The sequence below is a fragment of the Oreochromis aureus genome, linkage group 2 (assembly GCF_013358895.1).
Source record: "Oreochromis aureus strain Israel breed Guangdong linkage group 2, ZZ_aureus, whole genome shotgun sequence".
NCBI classification, from domain to species: domain Eukaryota; kingdom Metazoa; phylum Chordata; class Actinopteri; order Cichliformes; family Cichlidae; genus Oreochromis; species Oreochromis aureus.
In genome coordinates, this window is record NC_052943.1 from 16,045,767 (window position 1) to 16,073,613 (window position 27,847).

General features: G+C 42.7%; 2 protein-coding genes across 2 annotated transcripts in view; one reads left to right on the forward strand and one right to left on the reverse strand.

Moving 5' to 3' along the window:
* The window catches only part of mrpl11 (mitochondrial ribosomal protein L11), a 65,935-nt gene that overhangs the window by 16,037 nt on the left and 22,051 nt on the right, over window positions 1-27,847 (reverse strand). The window contains exon 2 of the mRNA XM_031745686.2: window positions 22,534-22,712. Coding sequence (XP_031601546.1) covers window positions 22,534-22,656 — 123 coding nt within the window. The 5' untranslated portion in view covers window positions 22,657-22,712. The remainder of the gene's footprint in view (window positions 1-22,533; window positions 22,713-27,847) is intronic.
* On the forward strand, window positions 6,058-12,661 carry tmem265 (transmembrane protein 265). The gene is made up of 2 exons (XM_031745495.2): window positions 6,058-6,628; window positions 9,786-12,661. The coding sequence occupies exon 2, from the start codon at window positions 9,788-9,790 to the stop codon at window positions 10,850-10,852; it is 1,065 nt and encodes a 354-aa protein (XP_031601355.1). The 5' UTR covers window positions 6,058-6,628; window positions 9,786-9,787; the 3' UTR covers window positions 10,853-12,661.

A 27,847-nucleotide genomic window follows, 5' to 3' on the forward strand; every position in this document is an offset into this window, starting at 1 on the left:
AGGCTCTACCTTCCCTCCCCTTGTATTTATTAATAGTAATCCCATGTCAACCTCACTACCTTCTATCCTTGCCCTTCCCTCCCTCCGCCTCCCATACAACAACATAGCAAGAGTAAACAAGCACTAAAGGAAAGTCTAATTAAATATGGATTAATATAAAGGCTGCGATGTTGGGTAGAAGTCAAAGCAAACCCTCGGGCTCTGCCTCATACATTCAGCTCCTGTTCCTTCCCTTCTGTAAGCTCATGTCAGATAATGATCTCTCCCACCGACTCCGACGGCCCTTTCATGCCACACAAAGCCATGAAATGGGCTCCCTGACCGGCAAGAGATAATGCCTGATGCTTCTAAAATGTGCTTAAGCATAGACAGTGAGAAATTATGCAGACAGAGAAGGGACTGCGCTAAAGATAGACAGAGGCAAAGACTTCACGTGACCTTTCCTGACCAGACAGCTCTTAGCTGCTAAAAGGGGCTCGAACAAACAGGAAAAAAATCATTCTAAAAGGTGGAAAACAAGGCAAATAAGGGCCTGACAACACTAGATATGATCCTCTTGGGACAGCAGGCAGTTTGCCTTGAGCTCCATACACAATTTAGTATGCACCAGAGACAGGTAATCATATTTTAATTAAGCTCTTCCACAGAAGTCCAGGTACCTCAGCCTCTGAAGATGAAGTTTTATTTTGCCCTCAGGCTACTTAATACTCTAACTGCAGTAATAACCACGATTGAATCACGTTGATAATTGAAACCCCAGTCTTTAAATGTAGCATCGGGCTGGCGTGCCATGAAAGCAAGGTTCAAGGTTGGCTCCTCCAACTCCCCATGACATTTATCAGTGAGGGAGAGCTGGAACAGCAACGTTCATGCCCTGGCCAAATCGCTAACCCCTCTCACTGCATCTGAGCATCTAATCATCCTCGAATCTGAGCTGCTGGATAAATCCTCGCTCCTCCACCATGACTGATTAGAGCTCTCCAGTATAAAATGGCCGCAGCCCGTCACCCAAGGCGGGGCCTTCCGCGGCGGCTGTGGACGAGGACATTGAGCCGCACATCTTCAAAGCCTTCTCCGATCCTAGGCACCGGGATTAAGCGCTAATCTACGAAGATATTTCTTGCTTTTAAATCCAGCAGCGACAGTGGTGAGTAATTGCTATATAATGCATTCGAGATCAGCGCGGCCGAGTCTGATTACTCATAATTATTTGAGCAATTAGGCATTTGCAATTAAAATCTGAGAAGTGTCCGTTTGATTTGACCCTTCCACCATATTTCTCTGTGGTCTTTTTTGACACTCCCTCTGTGTTAATGTGATTGGCCTTTCAGCTTCACTAACTCTTTTTAACAAGATGTAGCACTGGTGTGGCACTATAGTGTGTGTGAGAGAGAGAAGAGAAGAGAAGGGATGGGAATGGGAAAAAGAAAGAGAAAGCGAGACAGCTGAGGTGTATTAAAGTTGTCAGAATGTGGCCGACTATCGTGGTCAATATTTGAGCACAGAGAGGGGGTTTTGTTTGTCTGAAGCGAACAATAGGACAAAAGTAAAGCAAAGGCCGTGGGAGGTCCTCATAAATATGGGTGAGTGTGCATGCATGTGTATGCATGAATATTTCAGCCTCATTTTAATCTGACGAGACTATCAGTTGAAGAGTGGGTGTGTGTGCAGATTAAGCTGCCGGGGATTGCTGACGGTGAGGAAGTGCGCACTGTGTGTGGTCGCAGGTGTTTCTGCATCTGAGAGAACAAGGGGAAAAAAAAGAAATGAGACAAAGGAAAAGAAAGAAAAAATGAGAAGAGAAAGAGGAGGGAGAAGATTGGAGGTAGATGAGAAAGAGAGAGAGAATAGGTCAAGAGAAGTACTGTGCTTATGGAAGCGTGGCAAACATGGAGATAAAGGGTACAGATGCAGGATAAGACCTTGGGGCAGGATGGAGGATTAATTGCCCCTGGCACAAGAGGCCATTCGATAAATTGCCCCTGTGTGGTAGGCACAGAAGAGGGCTGCGATACAGTGACAAAGGTGTTACAGTGGAGAGAGGGTGGTGGGAGGCGAGGTTAATTAAACTCTTCAGTGTGAAACACTCTCATTCATTACCTTCATTAACTCGTTCATTTAATCTGCTCCGGTGTTGGCATTTTATCACATTCAGCCCCGCTGTAGCGTCATACAGCTGATTAGGTTTCATCTTGAACCCCTCCGCTGCAGACGGGGTAACTGAGAGCGAGAGGCTGAGCACGAGGCCACTTTAGGTCTAACAGACACAGCAGCACACAGCAAACAGCACAAACTAAATTAAGTTCACGCTGGACATGCATTTTACTTGATTTTCCACAGCAGAGTGAGTGGATTAGTCTTAAAAGTGGAAAATAATAACGATTTTCACCCCCAGTCTCCAGTGAACTGTGCTGAGGCAAGGATAGAGGCCCGCACAAAAGGGGCTAAGGAGCGCTCCTCAAACGAGCACGAGTGCAGAACTGACAGAGTGAACCGAATTACAAAGAGAAAAAAAAAAAAGCCCTAACTTCTCAGTGGTGTTTTTGCTGTGTGGCTCTTTGCTTAAAATAGACACAGCTTTTACTTTTTGTACCTGGCACAAGAAGAAGAATTTGCTGTTTGAGGGCACAGCGAAAGCAGGCGGCGGTGCAACAAAATGGATTGCATCACGACAAAACATCCCATTTTCAACTCCATTAGGTCCCCCTCACAGTCTTGACACTGTTGTGCTTTTTGCCACTTCACATGATTAATCACGTGTGGAGACTACAGCGAGAACACGGAAGCCTGAACTGCAGGCAGCTGTGGCTCCACGCTGGAGAAAAATCACAAGACACCATGACATGTGGAGGCAAAACACTCAGAGAAAGAAAATCAGCGGCTGGAATAAAATAAGACTGAAGCAAAAACTGATAGCAATGTTTTAACAAAAGTGGCGTTGTCCTTGTGGAGTATTCAGAAAGGCAGTATTGAATTTTGCACTCTAGAGGGGTTATTTAAAGGCGAATGCTGATAAAAGCCGTTTTTCGCACATGCACTGCAGACATGAACTTTTCCAGACATTACCCAGCGGGATGCGAGAACCACAGACTGTATATAAAAGATAGAAGTTATTGTGCAAGTGATCTAAATTTGCATTCTTTCTAACACCCAGAAAAGAGAGTTTTCCCCTGTTTGCAAAAAGGATACCGAGATAAGAAAACTTGTTCACTTGATCAATGACCTCAGTAAGCTTTTTCCTGATGGCTTTATGGTTTCGGTCCCTAATTTTAAGTCTTCTAAGGTTGTGCAATTAATAAAAAAAAATGGGACTGTTGTGGAGGGCTGCACCAATATGTTTATAAGTGAACTGAAACAATATTGGACAGAATTGAGTTCAACTTATCGGTGCGGCCATCCACAACAAAATTAAGGGTTAGAGACCAGTTGGTGCCTTCCTAGCAAACACTGATTGTTAGGGAAAAATGAGTAGTCGTGACTAGCTGCAATCAGTTGCTGAAACAAGCTCCAGCAACCACTGAATTCAATTACTAAGACACAATCATACAGGCCTACAGACCAGTTAGTTACCCTCAGGGGGCCACCGGTCTGCAGGGAGAAATGTGCATTCCCCGACTAGGGAGTGACAACTGGTTGGCGGAAGTTGCTGGCTGTCAGTAGGTAAACTTTGTGGCAAAGAGGTATACGCTGCTGCATCAAAAAACTCACTGCCTTGGTTGGTAGCAGATTGGAGTGCTTGCCCGCAGTTTGCGTAGAAGACTCATCTGCAAACACTTGCCAACTACTTGCAAAGTGGTTGTTCAAAATAAAAGTTGTTGCTTACTGCTGAAACCAAGACATTTCAAAGAGTGAAACTTTTACTTTGAAGACCAACTCTCTCAATTCTACAGCTTGGAGATTAGTTTGGTGTGCATGACAACTTGTAAAGCAAACACAAGGAGGTTTTTTGTTGTTGTTTTGGTCTTTGCAAACAATTTCACCTTGCAACCTGCGAATATACATTTCTGAGGCAGTCTCCAGGCATGTGTGACTGGGGCCTTAGTTAATCCGACTTTGTGGATTGTCTGATGTTCCTTTTGTATATTTGGTCGCATGTAGAACAAACAACAAAGCAGAGTTTGCTTCAGGGCGTGGCAGCTTGCTATGGAAAAGTCTCTACAAGTGTTCCACAGCTGCTTCTCATTTGTCACGTTCATTTTCAAAAACACCAAGGAGACGATGGCCGGCAAGGCTTAGGTCAATGCTTCACAAGTGAAGCTCACCATCCAGTGAGTTCACGGAGGCTACATCCAGCTATGCTGAGAACACAAATGCCCGGGCATGGCCAGAGCAGACATTTAATGATCTTTATGCAGCCAGCTCCTCATTACAAAGTCCATGTGACGTCCACAAGCAGGAGGAATTGATTAGGTAATTGTCGTGAGCTCGCAGTGAGCCAGCGTGTGCCTCCTGCGCATTCTACACAGGCAGCCTAAAACAAAAAATATAGAGCCTATCCAGTAGTGAGAACATGCCTCCTCCTGTGTTCTACATGTGAACAACAACCCAACTTGATTGTTTTGATACTGTCCACTGTTTATATATTAAAAAAAATGGCCAAAGAGTTGTATTTCACAAAGATGTCTCTTGAGTTAAAAGGCAGTAGTGAACTTTAAAGATTAAACGATGTGGTGATGTGGCACCAGGGAAACATGAACCTGTGCAGCCCACTCTTCATCTCTGCTGGGGGCCGGCAGCTCCAGGCTTCATTAGCCACAACCTGCAGAACATGACTGAATCCCAACTGTTGGCAATAAAGCTGAATTGTGGGTAATGTAGGTGCTGGCTTTGACAAGAAAGACAAATGTGTGGAATAAAACAGACAATATCACTGCTGCTGCTGCTGCTGTACTGACTTTGATTATAGAAGTGGTGCATTCTTTTCAAGCATGTCTCAGGTCGTGAGATGACATCGAGTATAAAGCCAAGAGCAGGAAGGTGACGCCACTGACTCCTCCATATTTGCCATGCTTGTGGAGGTCAGCGTGCGGACCATGGCTCACTGTTGACGCCTTAAGCATTCTTGGACAGTCTGCGAGCCCATGTGTCCTTCCAAACTTCTCCAATCATGTCTAAAGCAAAAAAGTGATGAGTGCACAGTACTGTGGACAGCCTGCCTGCCTGGCTGCTCCTCACGCTCCTCTGCTATTCTCACTGTTCCCCTCGTCCTTTTTCCTGCTTCACTCTCCCTCTTTCCTCTGTGAAAGTGAGCCAGTGTGCACGGTGACCTTCAACCACACCCACAGGGGAAGGAAAAGAAAAAGAAGACTGAAGGAGGGGAGTTAGTTGCAGAATGGAGGAGAGAATAGGATAAACATGAGAACGGGGGTGACAGAGAGGCAGTAGTAAGAAGAGGAGGGGTGAGGAACACACACACAAAAACCAACGCTGAAGTGAGGAAAATGGAAAATCTCTCCTCTCTTGGAAGCCAGCGGAGCGCAGAGCTGAATCTGACAAGAAGGATGACTCTCCATCCCTTTTCTCACCAGTCTGATTAAACCTCTCACTCTATGAACCCAGCATGCTGAGAGCCACATGAGCGAGAGAGCCGAGGACCCGAGCCTTTGCTCAAAGTGCATGTTGGGGTGCCAACAGATACACTCGAAGGAGCAAGACCTTGAGGACAAGGTGACACTGTGAAATTCCTTCAAACTTCATTTGCGGCTGACAAAGGAGCTGAAATTGAATTCTCAAACATGGAAATGAGCCACACGCCTTTTTTTGTATTTTTAAACAGTTTCCAAGCGATTCATTTTTGAGCAGATCCGTCCCAGAAAATTCCCAATCCTTCTCTTTAAGCCAGCTGTAATGAGTTAATCTACAACAGAGGAATGATTTCCTTGTGTGACTAAGACAGTAAGCAGACAGAAGGAGGCCTAATTAAACTTGTAACATCTGCCTTCTGAGCTCTAAATGCGTCTACAGGCTATAAGCATCTCTCGCTCCACTTCCTCCGCTCTTATTTCAGGCAAAGAAGGGTAAATAAGGAATCAGCCTGCTCGCAAACAATGCAACTAATCTTCTCCAAGTGGCATCATCATCATTATTACCATAAGCAGAGACTGTGGTGTGACAGAGTGCTCTAAAATATTCATTGCATCTTCTTCCAGATAAACTTCCACAGCTGATGGTGAAGGGAAGGAGGGGAAACCGGGGGAGGGTGGGAGGTCTGTGCTGGAGCACGTAGCCTGCTTACAAATTACCACCACAACCAAACTCGGACACAGCGTGAGTGAGTTGCTCCTCGTCCTCCCCTCGCTGTTGCACCGCTCTGCCTCTTTTCACACGAGCCATCTTCGCGGGAGGATCGGCCGGGATCGCCTCGCCGCTGATGCCGCTCCACTTCTGACCGACTTCCCGGCTGCTCCGCACAGCCCGAGCCCGGCCGAGCAGCAGCAGCCAGCAGCAGCCCTGCACGGCTCTCTGCCCCCGCTGCTATTTCAAAAGATAAATCGACAGCAGCAGACTCCGACACTGCGGGAGGCGACAGACCCAGATCCAGATCGAGCCTCTGCTACAGCCGCGGATGCAGCCCGGAGAAGGAGAGATTTGCCATGCCAGATCTGCACGGAGGAGGAAATCTTGATAAGTACGAGTCGTTTCGTTTTCTTTTCCTTTTTTTCTGCTCCTTCAAACTCGAGTCTGCTTGGTGTGGCAGTAGCGGTGACTTTGCCCTCTTACAGCTTCTCCATGAGCCTCCCTCCTGATGCCTGACTGTATACAAACACCCGTGCTGAGAGAATAAGACTTTTATCGCCGAGCCCGGCTCATCAGCGACAATAAAAAAAGACTTTACTGGTCACCGACAGCGCTTCTACTTGGCGGAGGAAACGGGGGAAAAAAAAACAAAAAACAACCCCTCATTACTTGCTGTAAATCAAGCCAGGAAGATCGAGCCCAAGTGCAAGACGAATGGTTTGGGTAACTAAAAGCTTTGCTTTACTTTACCAACAGGCATCCTCGGATAAAGCCACAATACCTGCTGTTAATGGGGCGGTTATGAAACAGGTGTTGCAGAGAAGCGCTTTAATAGAGATCGTTAAAGGATGCAGGACGTCTCAAGGCAGCACTGCGTGCTGGGCAGCTCCAAATAACCACATTTCAACCCGAAAGAAAAGAAAAATGTGTTAACTGTGTAGAAATACAACAGAGAGACCGTCGAGAGACTCTGGGGCTGTTACCTGATAAATCAACAGATGTTTTAATGTCTGGGGAGAGGATTTATTCAGCATTATCAGAGGCTGCTCACCCCTGACTCTATTAATTAATGAGTTTGCACATAATGGCTCAGATGCTGTCCCGATGCCCTTGGTGCTCCTGTGCCACCTGTGATAAGTTGTGAAGGATTTTTGTCTGTGAGGAAAATTGCAGCTCCTCGGTGGGTGTTTTATGGAGATGATCTGTAGGTGCAGACAAATTAATCTTTGCTCTACATGCATTTGTGTTCAACCGGGAATCACCTAGTATTAATAGGAAACAAATGCAAGTGGCAACCCCACCCCCTTTGCTTTATTTCCGTCAGTGTGTGTGTGAGAGAGAGTGTGTGTGTGCTGGAAAGAATTGAAGTGCTTTTTGGATGATTACCTATTCAATAGTGTACAGGGTGTGCACTCATGCCTTATGTGAGGAAGACAAGAGGTGGATACATTTCTGGGAAAAAAATGGATTTTTAATGCTAATACACAAATATTTAAGCTGCACACTATTATGTGCCATTACTCATGCTTACAGTGGAATAGGCTGCCTCACCTTGTCAACAGCAGTGTCACTTCCCAGACAGCAGAATGATGAATTTGGTCATTATTGATGAGCTGAGTGGACACGCGGGCTGTCATCCCGGTCTCTCACTCAGAGCAGAATAAATTACACAGCGTTGACAGGGAGTCAAAACATAAACCCCGGCTGACGGATAGATTTGCAGGGTAAAAATTTAAGGTGCCTGTGGAATAACGCGAAAGCCACGACCTCGTGAAAGCCGGCTGCAACTGTAGATGTGAACTTCTTCAACTCCTCCTGCTCCTCTCCTGAAGGCTGGGGTTGTCCCCCAAGAAACAAATTTAAATTCCAATATCCTCTCAATCTGCCGCTTGGTGAAATTTATTCAATTTTGTGGAAATGATAATCAAGTTTCCGTGTGCGGTGAGACAAAAGGCTTCACAGACAATCAGACATTGCTGGCATGATCCACGCCTGTCCTCCCACCATGCCTCCGGGGAGATTAATCAGTCGAGATCGTTCCTTTCCTCATCTCTTTGATTCATCTGATTCAGAACAAACCTTTAATGTCTGTGATTCTTCAATAGTCGCCGTGATGAATGCATCTGGATTCATCCAGACCGAGCAGGCTCGTGAAACGCACGCGTTCATATAAGTGGGTGGAAGTCACTTTCTATCTGCATTTGACTCTTTTCCTTCTTCATCACTTTCACCCCCTCTCCCCCTGAGCTTATTTATGAACTATTACCATCATGCAGTAACACTTTATTAGGCATGTAGACAGCCAAAAGGCCTATTAATCTTTCACTTGCAGTCTTATTCTCCTCTTTCTCTCACTCTCACACACACACACACTATCTCAAAACCCTTTTTTTACCCAGTGGAGTTCTTCAGCCCTCTTCAATGATTCAGACAGCACCGAGGAGATGGCAGAGCTCCTGTTAGTCTTACAGTGGGGGAAGTGATGTGTCTTCCATCGGCAAGATATCAATACACATTTTTCACGGACAGACTTTTCTCAGAGGCCGCGATCATGCTGACAATCTCTCGCTCGATCACGCTCAACTGTTGCTGTTAGGACACATCTGAGCTGGTAATGATTTTATATTATAATGCCATCGATCCGGTTGATGGGTTGACACCCAGGAGTGGTGCTGGGCAGATAACAGACAGTCCAGTGGTGTGTGCTGTGCTTTTCAGCTAAATACGATAAAGAGACATTGGTTCGACTGCACTGTAAAGTCAGTGATTATTTCTCATGCTGAAATCAATACTGGGGTTTATACCGTCTGTGGCTGAGATAGGAGCTGTGACAAAATAACGTGAAACCTCATTTTCAGCCAAATTAGCATTGCCAGCCTGCACTCACACGAGTGCACAGTGTGTACACAACGACACGAGACGATCGCATCTCTGAACAAATAGCAAAAATATCAATATTCATCCGAAATGATAGGGGAATTTGGGATGATTAAAGGCTGCAGCACAGTATGAGAATAAACATGGCACGCTATAGAGACAAAGAAAAGGCTTTGACAGGGCACCTAGCTGCGCCTGAATGCAATTAATTAATAATGAATAAGCTGAGTAGAAAAAAAAAAGGATCAGAAACAATAAACAGAAAAAAGTAACAGCTGAGAACTTCGGGGGGAAAAAATCTCTGATCTCCGAAACAGCAGCAATGTTAGGACCTTTATGGAAAATGAAGACTGTTTAATTCAAAGAGCTGCAGAGGGGGAAAAAAAAAACAATTTAATAGGCTTCCCAGCTTGAGCAGCCAGGGTGGATGTAGCTCTGGCCAAAGATGAAGGGTTCTCACTGCTTACTCTGCAGCTATTGTCTTTAACCATAGCAACCAGCATTAAATTATTTTACATGTTTGTTTTCAGGGGGGAACAAGCATGTTCTTATCCTGCAGATTTGTCGGCTTTACTGGGGACAGATGGCACCAAGCACATCGATGTGAGCAGACTCTGAATTTTGTCGATGCAACAGATTTCCCACAGTGCATCTGTGTATTTCTCTTTCAGGCATGGTGCCTACGCCCCAGGTGTGCGTATCAACCCTGGTCACGGTGAGCACGATGGCAGTGGTGGACCTCTACTTGCTGGAGCAGAGCATGCTGGGAGCTCGGGGTCTTTCAGGACCTAGTGTGTGGCAATATGTGGCAGTGTTGCTGGGCGATTTGGGCTTCCTGCTCGCGCTGCGCTTTGTCTCAGCTGGCGTGGTGTCTGAGGCGCGGTCGCCACGGCGTGGATTTGCCAACGCCCTCTGGTTCCTGTTCCTGTCCCTGCTCCAGCTCAAGCTCTTCTTCGTCTGCCACAACTACAGGCAGGAGCGTCGGCCACCTGATCCTCTGGCCAGAAAGACCCTGACACTGCTGCTGTCCATCTGTCTACCCTCCCTGTTTCTCATCCTGACGGGAGCTGACCACATGACCCCGCAGCGGAGGAAGCAAGAGGTGCGGGGCCGGCTCCTGTGGGTGGTGGTTGACTTGCTGGATGTGTTGGACCTGCAGGCGGGGCTGTGGGAAGCCCAAGGAGGGTCTGCAGCCGCTACTGGAGGGATTGTAGAGCAGAGGCTGCCCATTTGGGCTGAGGGTCTGGTTTTCTTTTACTGCTATGCCCTCCTGCTGCTGCTGCCGTGTGTGGCACTCACAGAGCTGGGAGCCACCGGTCTGCCAGGACAGAGAGGACCCCGCAAGGAGGCTTTGTACCCTTGGCTTAGCTTGGTCACTATCAATATTTTCACCCTAGCCCTGAGGGGTGCAGGGATGCTGTGGTATAGGGACCCCCGCGTGTCCACTGTGTTTTTGGGGAAGAACCTGCTGGCTCTGGCTGTGAAGCTGAACTCAGCCTGGGAGAGACATAAACAGGAGCGCGGTGCTGCAGGAGGCGGGACTGTGGCAGGAGCAGAACCGGGAGACTCGACCTTGCCAAACCCGGGTACAGAGCAGGGAGAGGGCCAGGCCCAGGGGAAAGCGCCTCCCTCTAATTATCACACACTGTCTCATTCTCAAAGCCACTCGCTCTCCCACGTCAGCCTGGAGCCCACGGCGACGCCTTTAGGACCCTCTTTCATCTCCCATGAACTTTAGAGAATCACTCTGAACGTGCACGCATGCACACAGGCGTGCACAAACAACCACAGTGAAAATTTGGAGTAGCCAAGCCGGTATCACATCCAAACAGATAACTGTACTGAATTTCAGTACAACAGCAGAGGTTATAATGCAGAACTGTGGAATTGCATTTGGCAAGCTTGGCTTTGTGCACATCTTGTTGTGCTCAGAATAACTCTAAAAGCAGTGCTGTGATTTGTGGATGTGTATTTTTAAAAGTCAACACTGTGAACACATCTGTCAGATTGTAAAGACTTTTTCAGAAATGTGTGCTGAAGTCTGCTATTGTTCATCGTGGTTTAATCTTGATTTAACTGTCATCACGTTTGTGGAATTGCATTGTCAGATTTTCTTTCTGTTTTTTTCCTTTTTTAAAGAATTCTGCTTTCTTGATAAATATCTGCTATCACTGATTCATTGCATCTGTTTAGGGGTGAGAAACAGAAATTTGTTGCACAGATTCATGAGGTTTCAGGAAAAAAAAAAAAAGAAAAAAAAAAATCAGACGACTTCTGCCAAAAGACCATTAGATGCCAAAACACAGCTTCTGACCTTTCAGTGTACATTTTCTCACTTCACTTCACAGGGTACTTTTACAGAGAAAACTTTAATACACAGAAGTGGTGATTCATTTTTTCCTTCAGAGCCAACATTCAAAAGCCATCTACCACTAAGAACTCTTCACTGTGCTTCAGTATGTTAATGCACAGTCTAACATGATGACCCTTTAAATCAAAGTCTAATCACGATTGCAGGTGATTCTACTTTAAGATTTTCTTTTCTTACATGCCCGAAGAGGTAAAATTATACAGTTTTTCCACAATATTGTAATAGGATGAGGAGCTCAGATTTTTTCCCCTCTTGTATTCTATAATAGATTTAATTTTCTCATGACTTCCCAGATATATTCTGGAGGGTCCCTGCACCAAGGTTGTTCTCTCATTGATATTATGTACTAGTTTGTCTTGTCTGGAAGAAAATGTTAATGAGAGGAATCAGTCACTTTGTCATTTAGTTGGAGTGAAAACCTGCAGACTCATGGGCATCACCGTAGAACATCTCTAAACTTTGTTTACAATTTTTATGGCATGTTTTATTTAACTTAAATGCACATCAGTTAGGTAGACTTCACTTCAACAACTGGCAAATATACAAATGTGTCAACGTTTCCGGTTTAAATCATCCAGCAGCAATTTGAACAAACAACAAAATGTGCGTAAGTCAAGTTGCCAGCTACAAAAGATGCTGTCTGCAATAATGCAATCTGTCACTGGCTGGGCTTAAAGGTGGGCAACGAGCATTTTGCGTCATCTTTGTGTACAGTACAGCTCTTTTTTTACTAAATTGTTTACCAAGACTGAATACCAATGTAAGTAATCCCTTTAGAGGTTCAAAATGCATTTAAAACTCATGTTTTTTGTGATCTTTTCTTGTCCTAAAGTGTTATTGATTCCAGCCATGTATCCAACCGTCAAATGTCTTTTTTCATTTTATATAAAAAAAAAAAGTCAACTTTTTAAATCCATTTCAAAAATGGGTGAATTCATTCATTCACAAACTTATCAAGATGTCGGGCAAATGTGGGAGTGTGGGTCAGAGCGGCAGGCGTAAAGGGTGTACAGTACAGTCAAGTGCCTTGTTTCCTCATGGTGCAACGAGCCCCTGGGTTGTCGTACACATTGTGTGTACCATGTGGAACTTGGACATATGCCATGTGTATACTGTGAAGTTATTCCACAGCTGTTTTCAGCTACACCTCCAGGACAGACTGCAAACTAATAAAGTATTTCATAGTCGCCTAGTGTTGACAGTTCATTGGCCATTATAAAGAGGCATTATTGGCAGAAAATCGCGCGCACACACACACACACAAACAAACAGAAGGAGTCGGTCCAAATTATTCAAGTCCAAGAGACCTCAGAGGCAAATAATCGCCTCCTCCTTGCAAAACCTCCACTATATTAAAGTCAGTCAGCTCTCATTGTGCAGTCACAGGAAATTGCATGTTTTTATGTTGTCCTCATGCTGAACTGGTTAAGCGAATGGAAGCCTCCCGAAATGTTCTCGGCACAACAGCACGCTCTTTGCTCCATGGAGCGGCACACTGACGAAAGGCCGTCATTTATCACAATTATGCCAGCGGCCCCATCAGCTCGGATCCTCTCGCGGTAATCCTTGAGTGTGCTGTTGTGTTGTCTGCCGTTAATGCTGAGAGAGGGAGAAGTCTTGATGTGATGGGGTGCGCATGTCAAGAGTTGTAGTAAGTGCGTGTGATGTTTTTCAGAGGGAACTGGCTCTTTGCTCACAGCAGCTATGAATGCACCCATCAGCCTGTCCTCTGAGCTTTAATGGTCCTATTAATTGAAATTGAGGCTATTTGTCAAAATGCAAGTGCTCATTCTCGCTGCTTTATGCTTGATTTACAGGCTGTATTTACAGCATGTATTAAGACTAATGTACATGCTTCACCACAGAAAGAAATTCATTTAAAGTTTCTGTGGGGAATTTTTCTCCAGTTCAGAGACACTTTTAAGGAAAAACCACAGAGGGATATCGAGTGTAGTAGACAGCATCCAACTCTCGCCTACCCTCTTTCTTTCATCTCCCTCTACTTTGCCCACTCTACATTTCAAACACATGCATTCTGGATGCAGTCCCTGTTGGGCACCTCTTCATATTTCTATTATACTAAAAGCAGCAGCTACATAGGCAGCTGCCTCTGCAAATGACTACCTCCTAGAATTTGTTACACCTGTTAGACTCTGAATACAATGCTCAGCATTTTCCCTCAGCTCCCACCAACTCCCATAACCTGAAGAAAAGTGCTCGAGCTGCGCACCTATTTCCATTCTTCTTTTGCCGCTCTTTCCGGTGCGCCTTATTCTTCCCTTCCTCTCGCCTGTGCTAATTTCACTCTAGCCTGTAATTATTCTCATGTACCAGAGCTGTCACTTTTCCCTTTTTTTTTGGTCTTGTATTCCTTCTTTTATTTTTCTCGTTTGTTTAAATTTGCCCTGCAGCCGACAGGCAGCCTACCTCTCTGCACTTCCCCTGTCAAGAGTGGTTAGTCAGAGACAAGGAGAGAAAAAAAAGCTGAGGGGGAAAGGCTGGCTAAGATTAAAGGAACGGGGCTACTGCCTGAAGCAGAGTGGCTGCTGACTGCCATTTATTTAGCGTTTGCTCCACACACACAGTGAGCTTGATGGAACAAGAGAACAGACAAAGACAAATACACACAACACGCTGCTCCGACAACAATGACATCTCAAACAGTCCAGAAGGAGGCACCTTTAGACAAACATATGGCTTTGTTTTGCTTGGTTGAGCACTTCGTCGCAACCCATCTCACCTCATTACCCCTGACGCGGCGACAGCTACAGTATGCCTACGAGCTCACACCCACCTCTTCTGGCAAAAAAAAAGGAGACACATTTAACAGACAGATGTCTAAATCATTCATCAGAGCACGCACACCATCAGCAATGCTGCTTTTGGAGAGAACTTCAAAGTATACTCTAACAGAAAGAAATGATGCAAAAGAATCTGAGACTCTTATGATATGCAATGCAATAGTGGAGACAAACGCATGCTAATACAGGTCTCAGACGTTAAGGTGACATTTACGTAATGCCGAAATTACATAAAGTCAAAAAAAAAAAAGAAAAAAAGAACAAAGGTCGAAATGATCAGTCACTTAATAGAAAGTTACATACTAACCACTTTGAGAATTTAAAAAAATCATTATGTCAAATCAATTAGTGCCAATTTGCTGATAATTTCACTTTTTCAAATTTGAAGATTTGCTGCAGTTCTGTATTATACTGCACTCTAAAAAGTGTGGGAGGAAAATATTAAGAAAAAATAATGCCAGCGTCTCCCTGTTAAAGTAAATATGACTGTATCATGAGTATGAGCATCAATTAAGCATCAAAATCAACTTAAGTGTAATTTATGCAGGGTAGTCTGTTTCACAATAACACCGAATTAGATTATGCTTATTGTTGCATCTGCGTGTAATCATTCATCCGTGGTGCAGCTGTTACAAACGGGGATCATTTGTTACTTTATAATTTGCTAGTCACACTAAACCAAGTAATGCATTATGATTAATTTCCTGACTGCACCCGTTATCCTTTTTCTAAGCACACCACCCTCCTCAGCCCCTGCCTCTAGGTCTAGGTCTACAGAGGAGACACCGGGGCATTCCCAAGCGAGCCGAGGGACAATCTTTCCAGCGAGTGTCAGGTCTCGCTGGGGTCCTCTTCCTGTTGGCCTGAAATACTTAATCTAAGAAGTGTCCAGGAAGCCTCCTAGACAGATATTTAAACCACGTAAGCTGACTCATTTCGTTGTGGAGAGGCAGCGGCTCTACTTTGAGCTCCTCATCCTATCACATCCTTTATTAAATCTGCACAGAAAGTAAAGCTGTCAAAAAAGCAGCAGAGTAAAAAGTGTTACAACTCTGAAATGAAGATATGTGGAAATAAAATGGAATTTGTCAAAAGTACAATTAACTCTTCACTATACCTCGATGTAGCACTACAGTAAGTAAATTTACTTGGTTATTACTAAATTTAATCACGTTCTGGAAGTTGGTCTGATACAAAAAATTCAGCCAATTGGTTGCTTTATATACGGCGCACTATTTGAGTTTCTTTTGTCTACCCCGAGCCTCTGCAAGCTGCTTTGCAACCCACCTCCTTCCTAGTTCCACCCTCATGTGTGTTTGACCTTACTGATGTCATAGCTGTTTGTCAGTATGAGGGCTGCTTTGTTATCTGCTCGGGTCTTACTGTTGCTGCTCTCCTCTTGTCTGGCTTTCTGCATGTTTATGAAAAGTTGGGGAACAGAGCCAAACACAAATTACTGCAGATGGAAATAACAACCTCCCTTTTACTATAGAGGTCCTGACAGCAATGCAGTTTAATCCCTTAAGCCCTACACTATCTGTTTTTAAAATTTATACCTGAAAAACATCCCCAGATTTGTTCAGTAAGAGCTGTAAAAATGAAAGGCAAAAATTGATAACCCAGGGCTGTTTAGATAAAAGTGACTTGGAAGAATTCTGAAATATAGCCGCCGTCGTGTCTTCGTCATCAGTCTATTAGTGACATTAAAGAATTCCAGAAAAAAAAAACATGGCTTTTTAATTGTGCTTAATCAAAACTGTAAATTAGTGTCAAATACCACCCATAAAGTAATGAAGGAATCCCAGCTCCTCAAAGGGCCACTTGGGCATGCCTCCAAAAGCACGTAACCCCCCACAGGGATTTAAATTTCTGGTCTGTATAGTCAATTTTTCTATTCATGACAAATGTACAGAGGTTAATGGGAATGAAATTCCCTTATTTAAATATTCCGCAAATGTATTTAAACCGTACAATTTACTAGGTACACCTGTTAAACTGCTTGTTCAAACAAAGACTTAGTCAGTCAATCACTTGGCAGCATCTAGGGTGCGCAGACATGGTGAAGTTCAAACTTAACGTCAGAATGGGGAAGACAGGTCACTAAAGTGGCTGTTAAGCCAAAAAGGTTGTTCCGAGTACTTCAGAAACTGCTGATCTACTGGGATTTTCCCACACAGCTATCTCTTGGGTTTACAGAGAGGTCTAAAAAAGAGAAAATATCCACTGAACACTTGTCAATGTCAGAGGTCAGGAGTATGGCTAGACTGCTTGCAGCTTGTAGGAAGGCAGTAGTAACTCATAACCCCAAGTTACAACCAAAGTATGCAAAGAGCATCAAATGCACAAAACATTGAAGCTTAAAGCAAATGGGCTACAGCAGCAGAAGACCACACCCACCAGCTATGAACAGGAAAGTGAGGCTACAGTTCACACAGACTCACCAAAACTGGACAAACGATTGGAAAAAGTTACCTGGTCAGATGAGTCTCGATTTCTTATTCTAGATTTAGGGGTGTGACTATTTTCAGTGACGGGTAAATGAGACTCCGTTGTTCAGCTAAGTTCAGCTTTTGTTTTAAGCCCGATTTAGTAGCCAAAATTAGCACCCCATTTAATATGATAAAGAATTACAGATGACTCTTGTTAGCCAAGTAAATTGGCTTTCTACCATTAGCTGATAAGTTCCCAAGTCAACCCTGCTGTCTAAATATAGACCAGCTCCAATATACCAGGATAGCCAGACCAAAAATGTACCATACAAGGCTTCAAAATGGCAAAAAAAAAATGTTGATGGCATCAATTTACATTATATTCATCTATCCATTTTCGTCCACCTATCTAATTCAAGGTCATGAGGGGCTAGAGGTTAACACAGTGCCCATGCAGTGAGAGGCAGAGTCTATCACAGTCTAACACAGAGGGGCAGACAACCATTTACACCTACAATCAATTTATAAATCACCAGTAAATCTAACATGCATGTCTTTGGATGGTGGCAGGAAGCTGGGGTATCCATGCAAATATGGGAAGAAAATTCAATTCCCACACAGAAAGACCCCAATACTGGATTCCAGTCCAGTCAAGTACTATTTCCAGAAACGGCACAACAAAAGCTAGATCCATTTTGTTACCAAGTTACCATACTTTGCAGCCTTAAAATAAATTAATAAATTAACAAAAAATGTAGGCGTTGCATTTTTATAAAAGTTGAGTTATAAACAGGATACAGTGAACTCCAGGCTGATGTAAAAGTCGTTATGTCACTATCTGACGACACTGTACGTTGTGTGAGATTAAGGTATTGATTCAGTATATAATATACAGAGATACAGAGATTCCTAAATAGAACTACATTTGTCTCATGTTGCAGCTACTTCGTATTTATACTGCAACCATGAAATCAAAACCTTTAAATGTGGATGTTAAAAAGAAGGCTTTAAAAATAAAAACCAAGTGTGGTGTAAGAAAGTAAGAAAATCTCAAACTAATCACATAAAATAGACTCAGTGGAGTCTTCTATGCATTATTTAACACAGTTCGTGCTCAAACAGAATATTCTGACAAGACACAGCGAGGAACAAGTGTTCAAAGGTGAAACAGGCCATACAAACAAAGACGGGCAGAGAAGACGAAACTGCATACTTGGTGAGGCTGGTAAAGAAACCACTATTCTTAGTTTCGGCGTCAGAGTGAGGTGTCAAAAATCCAAGCATCTTTAAAAGGAATCAAATTTGAACCATAACATCTTTGGGAAAGGAAACGGTGCTTTCAGGGAGAAGAAAACTTTAAATATATATATAAAAAAATGCCATTTTCCCACTGATGCAGATACATCAATACTCACGTTACTCTGACAAGAAGATGTTAGAGATGAGGAGGATTGCTCATAAATACATGATTGCTATTGTTTGAGTCTTTATGCATGTCTGATGGTTAGCTGCCAGTAAAAATATGTCAACTGTCAGTCACAAACACGGATCTTTCTATTAAAAAACAAAAGGAGTTTCAAATCAAATGTTTCAAATTTATAACGTCTCATGTTATAGAAAATTAGACAGAAAGCTGTAAAGGTTCATTTTCAATTAACCTTTGAAGCTCCCAAATTGCTCCAAATGTGCCAGATGTAAAATCTCAATGACCTTTAGAGTTGACTGACAGCCAAAGCGAGTTTCTTAATTCTCAGCTTTAGCTCAGGGGAACTCAGGGTCTCCAGTGTAGCTGCAGGGGAAGGAAGCCTTAAATATGATCGGTAAAAATCTTAAAATCAATTATACATCTAACTGGTAAACAGCAAAGAGAGGATAAAACTGGGTTTTCCCAGTCTCTACACATGGTAGCAGTTAAATTTTGGCTTCTATATTTCTGAGCAGATGATAAAAGATGGTAGATGAAAGCAGAGATCCTGTGGCTCCAGGGTGCAGTGGTTAACATATGTGCCTTACATGCGAAAGCACTCCGGTTCAAGGAGACACAAACCCTTCCTCAGGGGGTCAGAAGCCCGAGCACTCCTTGTGCCAGATCAATGTTTGTGACTTGTGCCAGTCCCAAATGCACAGAAATGGAAGGGTTGTGTCAGGAAAGGCATCTGGTGCAAAATCTGTGTCAAGTCAAATATATGGATCCAGCCACTGTGCCAACCACTTGCACAATGAGAGAGCAGCGGAAAGTGCTCTCAGATGAAAGCATAGATCCACCACTTACTTTATTTTTGGACAGAAAGAATACGATTGTTTGTTTTCCAGAAGGAATCATCATTGATGTACTACAAAAATAAAGCATATTTTCTAAAATCTGAATTAACATCTTAACGTGACGATTATCAGCTCTCAAGTTTATATATCTAAACCTTTAAGCAAACAGTTGCTTATTTACACAACCCACAGATAAGGATATAAATAGCATTCATTTGGAGGTGGAGTTTTTAAAAATCCAATATTCCTTCTGGCCATTCAGTTGTAGATGCTTTAAAAAGTTCACGAGCAAACTGTGCCAACTGTTTCTGTTTGGTGCTGAGGAGGCAGTGTGCAGCACTGTTTTTTAAATCAATTATGGGACTGTAAACACCACTATGAGAGCAGCAAAACTAAATCAAGGCCAGAAGCAATGACTTTAACAATGCCGAGTTTTCTGTAGAGCCGAGAATCCCTGAAGCCGGAAACAAGTTTTATTCCACTAAATCATGTGAGCTGTTATTGCGGGTTTAAGACAGTCCTTCCTTTTGATTTCCAAAATCGAGTAACTGAAAAACTCACTAGACTGTAGGGGAGGAAAAATTATGTCATCTGCATAGAAACAATACAGATATTATGTTTGGAAGAAAATTCTCATTAGCTTATTAATACAAATACCTAATCACATGACATGTCAAAGGTTAGTAAAAATTGATCTCTGCCTGCACAGCTTACTCGAGCTACCCTTGGAAAAGCACAGAGCACATTCTAATAGTCATTAAGTCACAACTTTATTCATATATACTGATGTGTCATTAAGAGTAAAGGGGTAGGATGTCAGGTGTCATATGTAAGGGAGAAAAAGTTAAACATGTAGACATGGTCAAGACAACCTGCTGAAATCAAAGTGACTTTGTGCATGGCGTGGTTGTTGGTGCCAGACAGGTTGGCCCGAGTATTTCAGAAACTGCTGATCTTCTGCAGTTTTCCCACAAAACCATCTCTACCGTTTACAGAGAATGGTCTGAAAAAGAGAAAATATCCAGTGAACAGCAATTGTGGGTAAAAATGCATTGTTGAGGCCAGAATGGCCAGACTGCTTCAAGATAACAGGAAAGCAACAGTGACTCAAAATAACCACTTGGTACAACATTTCTGAATGCACAACACAAGCAGACGAGCTACAGCAGCAGAAGACCGCAGAGGGTTCCCAGCCTCCAGCCTTTAACTAAGAACAGAAAACTGAGGCTAGACTTCACAGGGGTTCACCAATACTGGACAATACAAGGCTTGAAAATCATTGCCTGGTCTGATGAGTTACAATTTCTGTGTCAGAATTTGACATAAACAGCCTGAAAGCAAGGATCCATCCTGGCTTGCATCAATGGTTCAGGCTAGTAGAGATTTAATACCAACTGAGCATCGTTTAAATGTACAGTATTGTTCCTGACCATATCCATCCCTTTATATCCAGGGTGTACACGTCTTCTGATGGCTGCTTCCAACACAATAACCACCATGTCAGAAAGCTCAGACCATATCAAAATCAGATCTCAATCAAGTAGAATGCCTTTGGGGTGTGAACGGGAGATTCCTATCCAGCTAAGAAATGCAGAAACTGTGTGCTTTATCACGTTGATATGGACCAAAATATCACCCAATAAACTGAACAGTGAGCGTACATAAATCTATATGAAAAACACTGACCAATGTTTTTTTTTTTTTCAGCGATCAAAACACTACTGCATCAACATCAAAAATCTAGCATTCAACCTGTGTAATAGTATGGTATATTTGAATCAAACACATGAAGTGCAAAAATGTTCAAGGTTTTGGCTTTTTAGTGTAAAAACAATTTTATCAATTAAATTAAATTAAATTTTATTCATATAGCGCCGAATCGCAACAACCGATGCCTTAAGGTTCCTTATATTGTAAGGTAAAAACCCTACATTATCACAAAGAAAACCCCAACAATCATATGAGCCCCTATGAGCAAGTGCTTTGGCGACAGTGGGAAGGAAAAACTCCCTTTTAACAGGAAGAAACCTCCAGCAGAACCAGGCTCAGGGAGGGGCAGCCAACTGCCATGACTGGTTGGGGTTGGGGGAGGAAGACAGGACATTTTTCGTTAGTGTGTTGTCATTATTTGTGACGATCAAGTTAGCTTATTTTGTCATTAAATAGGAGAAAATATTTGTCATAGAGAAACGTGCTTAAAATGATCTAAAATCTATGGGGTTTAAGCCCCAAATGTAAGTCCTGGCCTGTCATAGAGACCAGGCTAAGTTAAGCTATTCGTTACTAACCCTTGTAAGTAAATGAATTACCTGTATTTAAGCTATTAGAAGCAGTGCGCAGCCACCAGATTTTTATGTTGTGGTTAATGTTGTTCAACTGGTGACAGTAGAATACAGAAGAGCTACAGTAATGGTGCAGCTATTGATGATGTCATCTAAGAGAAATACGATATTTTCAATTGATTTCACTTATAAAGCTACCTTCCGTGATATTATAAATCATGTGGCGCTCGCTTTTCTGGCAATTATGTACATTTTTCCATTCTCTTGTCTGAGTGTCGTCATTATGTCACAGAGATGGATTAGCTGTGAGAATTGATCTGGTTTCCAAGTGTGCAACAGCATCCACGGCTGATGAGTACTGTCCATTAAAGAGGCTAACTGAACCATTTGTATGTAGAGAATGAGCCTTTGGGTTGCTTTCTTTCTATCTCTCAAAGGACAATTAAACTTTAATTCCTCAATGGCTATTAAAGCTGCAGCAGATAGAACCTTTTATGGCATAAAATAAAATCTAAACTTTACAAGAAAAATTTAACGCAGATGCAATTTTGTGATCAGAAACAAAGAGGAGGTTAATGAACAGAGCATCAGCAGTGAATGGCCAAGTAAATTCTGCCTCTGCTATTCTTATCCACTCTCGTCACTTTGATCATTGCTCATTGCTCATTGCTCGAGGACTGCTGACTTATTTTATTATTGTACCGGCCAATTCATAAGATTTTCTAGTCGGAATTGGCATCAGTGGGGAAAAAGTTGTAGTGGTGCATCCCTGAGCAATAAAAAACAAGACTACCTCAGCTGTCTCTGTGGAGCAATTGAAGCAGAAAGAAGTACACCAGAATTTAAGACAAAACCTTCGCAGGTTCAATCCCTTTTCATCAGCTGGCTTGTAAAGAGTGAGGCTAATGTATATGGACAGCTGCTGCTGTTGGTGTGTTTGGCCTGGAAACTGTGAGAAAATAGTTGCAGACTGAGGCAGTGTGTGGCACCCACCTGCACAATAGAGCTGTGCGACTAGAATAAGAATGGGAATATGAATAGGGAGGAGAAGGAGGTGGAGGTGGGGATGTACGATGAGGTGACTGAGGAGAGAGAGGCAACTATGTGATTGGCAAAGTGAAAATAGGAAAGGATCGGGTTGCTTCGCGGTTAATGAGCGCTGTGTTCAGAAGGTCGGTTGATAAAATGAAGCGCTGCTCCTTCAATTAAGTTAATACTTGTGATTACTCAGAGCGAACAGATAGAACAAGAAGTGAAATCAGTAGTAATTTTACCTGTCCCAGAATGGGGCCTAGCGGAGGTCCAGGGGCAGCCTGTCCTGACCTCACAATAGCCCGGATTACATTGCCTGCATCCAATTTCTTCACGGCCTTGGCTGCTTTGGAGATCTTTGACATCCTGGTCTGTCTGGAAAGTCTTAAATCTGCCTCCAAGTCAACTGAGAATCCATCCACTGAAAATGCACAAGAAAAACAAACAAATTAGGTTTTTCGCGCATATACAACAGCAACAAATCATTCACACGCCAGGCTCATTAAAACATCATACACCCAAGTCGATACGAATACCCAGAGGCAAAACCCGAGCCTTTCCATTCTGCAGCGGGCGAGTAATTAAAAAAATCTTTGCCTTCGATCGGCTCAGTTAGAGCCACTTTCCTGGAGGTGTTTGCAGTGTGGATCAGCAGCTGAGTGAGATGCCTGCCACGTTGGAGAGCCTAAGAACTAGCAGGATTTAAACTTCTCGAAGAAAAAAAAGAAAAAATCATGGAGTGCATGCCAAAAACGCCTCCATCGCCTCAGTTCTGTTTGAGATGTGCCGAGACTTAACTGTCTGTGCTCCGTCAAAGCTTCCCCTGCATCTGTAGAGGTCAAGGATAGAAGAGGGATGTGCATTCATAAATATACACAGAGAAGGTGCGGATGTGTCACCGCCTCATACGAACGCAAAGAGGGGTCGGCTCTCTTCATTCCACCTTAAAATGCATTTGCCAAATTAGGAGACAATTAGCAGAGTGGGAAGAATGGCCTGAACTCCTGGCCTTTCTCTGGGGAAGCAAAAGACATAAAAGGAGTCCTATAATCCCCTGCTGGAATAAAAGTGATACTAACACAGCTGTAGGGGAAGAAAAAAAAAAAGGAAAAAAGAAAAAAAAAAGATCATTGACTGGAGCCAAGGGACAAATACAAGTTTTAAAGTTGAGACTTGTGATTCAGGGGAACCCTGCATTCAATAAAAATAAGTACTTGAGGGGAGGGAAGGGGTCCAGCAATGATTCATTGTAGGCAACAGAGGGTATCCAATTAGATCAACAGAAGAGACAGTACCAGAAAGATATATGGGACCTCACGCTGCTTCAGAGCAACAAACAGTGGGAAGCTACACCCAAGAAAAGTTGCGATTCTATGTGGATTGCTGATTATCCAGCAGCCGTTAAAGTGCAGCCACTGTGAGGCAATATTTGTAAGGGCATTAAGGTTATACGCACGCTGCAGAAAGAGTCCCAAATAGAATCCATTTAGTCTGGATTCCCTGAATAGCTGTCTTTACAATGTGACTCACATACACTGCTACTTTTCTGAGGTCAATTTCACAGTACTCACCTAATGTGCTCAGCTACTTCATTGTAGAAAATTGTTGGCAGTCAGATCAATTTTGGAGGCAGTTAAAAATGCAGAGAACCAGTATGCATTAAATCTGAAGTGAGAAAAGCCACTTCTGTTATCAAACAATGACTCATGAAAAACTCATGAATGCTTAACTGGCAAGCTTAGCTAAATAACTCAAACACCAATTTGACAGAGGCGGGGAAAAAAAACAATAACTGACCAATAAAATGACACACTGCACAATCCACAGAGAGTGAGGCTTAACAGTGTGGTGAGGGTTGCTGTTCCTAAACAGTTAGGGACAGCATCACATGTTGGGTTTAATTCCAATTTGGAGCAAAGGGAATAACGCCTCTGCGAGCGGGGAAATGACAACGTCATGCTTTAATGCACCGCAACTCCAATCTCTGTTGGAGTATGAATAATAAAACTGCAGTTCCCTCGCAAAATGAAATCACTCATCACAAGGCCAAGCAGTGAACGCCGGAGAAGAATTGACCTACATAAGGCAACACAACTGCACTGACTGTGCGTTTCATCCAGCACAATTTACATTAGAGTCAAGGAATGAAGCTGCATTAACAGCGCAGAAGCAGGAAAACATGGTTCAAGGCTGCATGAAAAGCCTCAATCAGAGCTAGCTTAATGCTTTTGCTGTGAATAATCAAATCAAAGCCAAAGTAATCTGAAAGGAAAAGACACAATTTTGAGCTGCTCTTTAGGCGGAATATTACATTCCTACTGCAATTACTGGCAACAGCTTCGTTGATAACAAGGAGTAGACAGAAAGAGCAATTTGTTTGGGCCGTGCAGAGTTACTGCGTGAGAGCACTTTGTTAAAACATGCTTGATAAATGACGGGCCACAAACCCAGCATTTAAATTACCGCCTAATAGAAGAAGGTGAGGTGAGCTATAATAGAGCACAAACCGAAGCAAATCTAGGACAATACTCCAAATTGCCACTTCGAGTCAAATTCATAGCTCAGTCTCAAAGGTATTCCCCGTGGACGTGAAAACAAGTCTCTAATCATCGACTCGTACAGTTGGCCTTAATAAAGCAGCCACGATGACCAAAATCAGAACTCTAAAAATAATACTTCCAAGAAAATCTGGAACTTTTCCAGCTCCCCTGCCGCCTGTCGAATAAACTACCACTGATCGGGGGCATCTTTGACAGAAGTAAACATGTCAATAAAACTGAGCACACTGGAGGAAAAGCTCGAGAAAAATTCCACCTGTCATGATAATATGCAGGTCTACACAGACTGTTGTCAAAAGATCATCTGAAACCAGACTCCTATATTATATCACCTGCCCATTATTATGCCTGCGAAATTTCTACAGGCTGTCACAGAGCAGTATCAGCAGCTTCGGTTTTGTGTTTCAGCATAATTAAAAGTGACTCCATTTCAAGGGTAATGCTGACTTTGATTAAAGAAATTAATCAATTTGGTATTAAAAATGTGGGCTTAATTGCACCGGCGAAGCCCACCGCTGTTTGTTGTTTAGGCTATTAGGTTCTCTTTAGTCTTAATTAGGAGGCAAGCCAAACTGTAGTCAACATCAATGAGGCCTCTAAATCTGTTATTTATTTACAAGTGAAGGTTACGGGTATTGATTTTCTATAAAATGACAGTCTTGAAAAATGGACAAAATGGTCTCGAAGCAGTGTGTTTAGTTTGAAAGTGAATGCTCAATATAAATGACACAGACACTGTATCAGCCTGGAGGAAATTATGTCTTTTTCTTCTTCTCTCTATATCTTTTAAATCTTTTAGTTGCACTCTGATGAAATAAAAGCTGAACAGTAATTAATTTCTCAGCAGGATCTGGTTTTGTACCTGGAACAACATCTAATCAAGAGCAGTTCAATAACCTTTGTTGCAAATTATCTGCCTTCCCGTCTTCATATCTCCGCAAAATACAAACTAACTAAAAGAAGTGGGGGAAAAAAAAAAAAAAGAACAATTTCCCAGCTACACAGATTGCGTTTCAAATGAAGAATATATCTTTTTTTATCTCATCAAAAGGAGCATAGCGACATAGATTCAAGTGTAAGTGTGTGTTAATATAAAAACTGTGCCTCACTGAAGGCTTTTCCCATTTTATTTCTATCAGAGCACCTTTATGCGGTTGGTTTATTATTCTCAACAGCTATTCCCTCTGTAGGCCTGCGGGAACTCATGCACACCAGACTACAGCTTTTATTAATGACTTGTGCTTGCCAAGGTTTAGTACTAACTAGAGCCTGACCAATGCTGGATTTTTAAGGCAGGTGCTGGTAGCAATTTGTAGTGAGTGCAAAATATGAATCTATTGGCCAATATTCATATAAATATAAATATATTTCAGGATGGTGGTACTTATGAGCCTTACCGATGATGAGGAGTAACCATTCCTCCTAACAAAGCTGTTTCAGTTCATCAAATTTCTCTTCGAGTGATTTTACAGCTCACTGCAGGTCAAAGAGTCAGGGCTCTGGCTCGGCCCTTTCAAATTTTATTCACATTTTAACGATTCAATTGTTGATTTACTTGCGTGCATTGGGTCACTGTTGCATCAGCAAACCCTTCCAAAGCTTCAGGCCATGAACTGTTGCTCTGACATTCTCCTGTAAAATTTCTAAACATATTTTTTAAATTCATTGTTTCTTCAATAACTGCAAGACATGATGATGGGATTTGCGGTTCTGGTTTGTGAGAAATGGCAGCATAGTCAACAACCTCGAAAGCCAACATGAACTACCCTGAAGATAATAGAAAGAGAGGTAATCGTAGTTCCTCTAATTCTGAGAAAGGGGTGAAGATGATGTCCACGATTATAAGTAAGAAATCTGCTCTACCCGTCGATAAAATCAACGACACACAGTCACGTGAAGAAACTAATGCCAGCAGTCACACAGATAACCTTGCTTTGGCTGACGCGAGTGGAGGGGAGGACCCGGTGAATTTAACCCTGATTCTCACAGAAATTTGCAACCCTAGTCAAGATGTACAACTCCGAGATTTAAAAGGAGAAAAGGCGAAAACCAACACAAGCCTGGATGAGGCGGCAGCTAGAATCCAGGAAAACGAGGAGAAGCTGCAAAAAACGGAGGAGGCTTTATCGGAGACGCTAAAAATGCAAGAGCGGACCCAGCTCAGACTAACCGATCAAAACTGAAGACCAGTTCCAATGGTCTTCAGCTAACTCTCTGACTTGCAGAGATCATCATAATGAGATATTTCAAAGCCCAACATCAAGACAAATATGGGCAGTCCTATATTTTAGGACTTAAAGCTTAAGCGTAAGCAAAGCCTAAGCCGTTTTGGATCGACGTTCAAAAGACATTAAACTGTGTTTTTAAAAAACAAAAACCTCTAAACTCTGAAACTATTTACCTTGGTTATGTTCCTTGCTTAATACTGAGGAGGGATATAAAGTTGTAGGTACTATTGGCGGGGAGTAAAAAGACTATTACTAGAAAATGGCTAAACCCTACCCCATCAACAATAGAAAATTGGCATGATGTAATATTGGAAATATTTAAAACAGAAAGGTTGACATACTGTTGGAAGACTGGTTGGAAGACGAGTTGTCTTTTACTCATTCACATGTGAAAAATCTCAGGGTTATGTCAGGTTCGGACACTTCAAGAGTAAGATATGAAACGGTGACTTCACATTGATAATAATGATTTTTCTTTGTTGCATTTGCCAATCCAACAGATAACAGTATCACTGGCATCTTTAAAAGCAATCCTTCTCCCTGCGGTGTCACCCTTTGAATTAGAACCACCCTGCCGACCGTGGTATACATAAACTTGAAAACTTGTTATACTGTTATGCCCGACATTCACCTTAAATAGAGAATTAAAAAAAAAAAAAAAAAAAAAAAAAAGATCTGATGCTACTCAAACCAATCGTGCTTCACAGATGGCACACGGTTTTGTTGCAGAACAAAAAAATTAAACTTTTGCCTCAACAATTCACCATGGT

Coding starts and splice junctions, on each gene's coding strand:
- tmem265 (XM_031745495.2), top strand. CDS start 9,788: ATGGTGCCTACGCCCCAGGTGTGCGTATCAACCCTGGTCACGGTGAGC.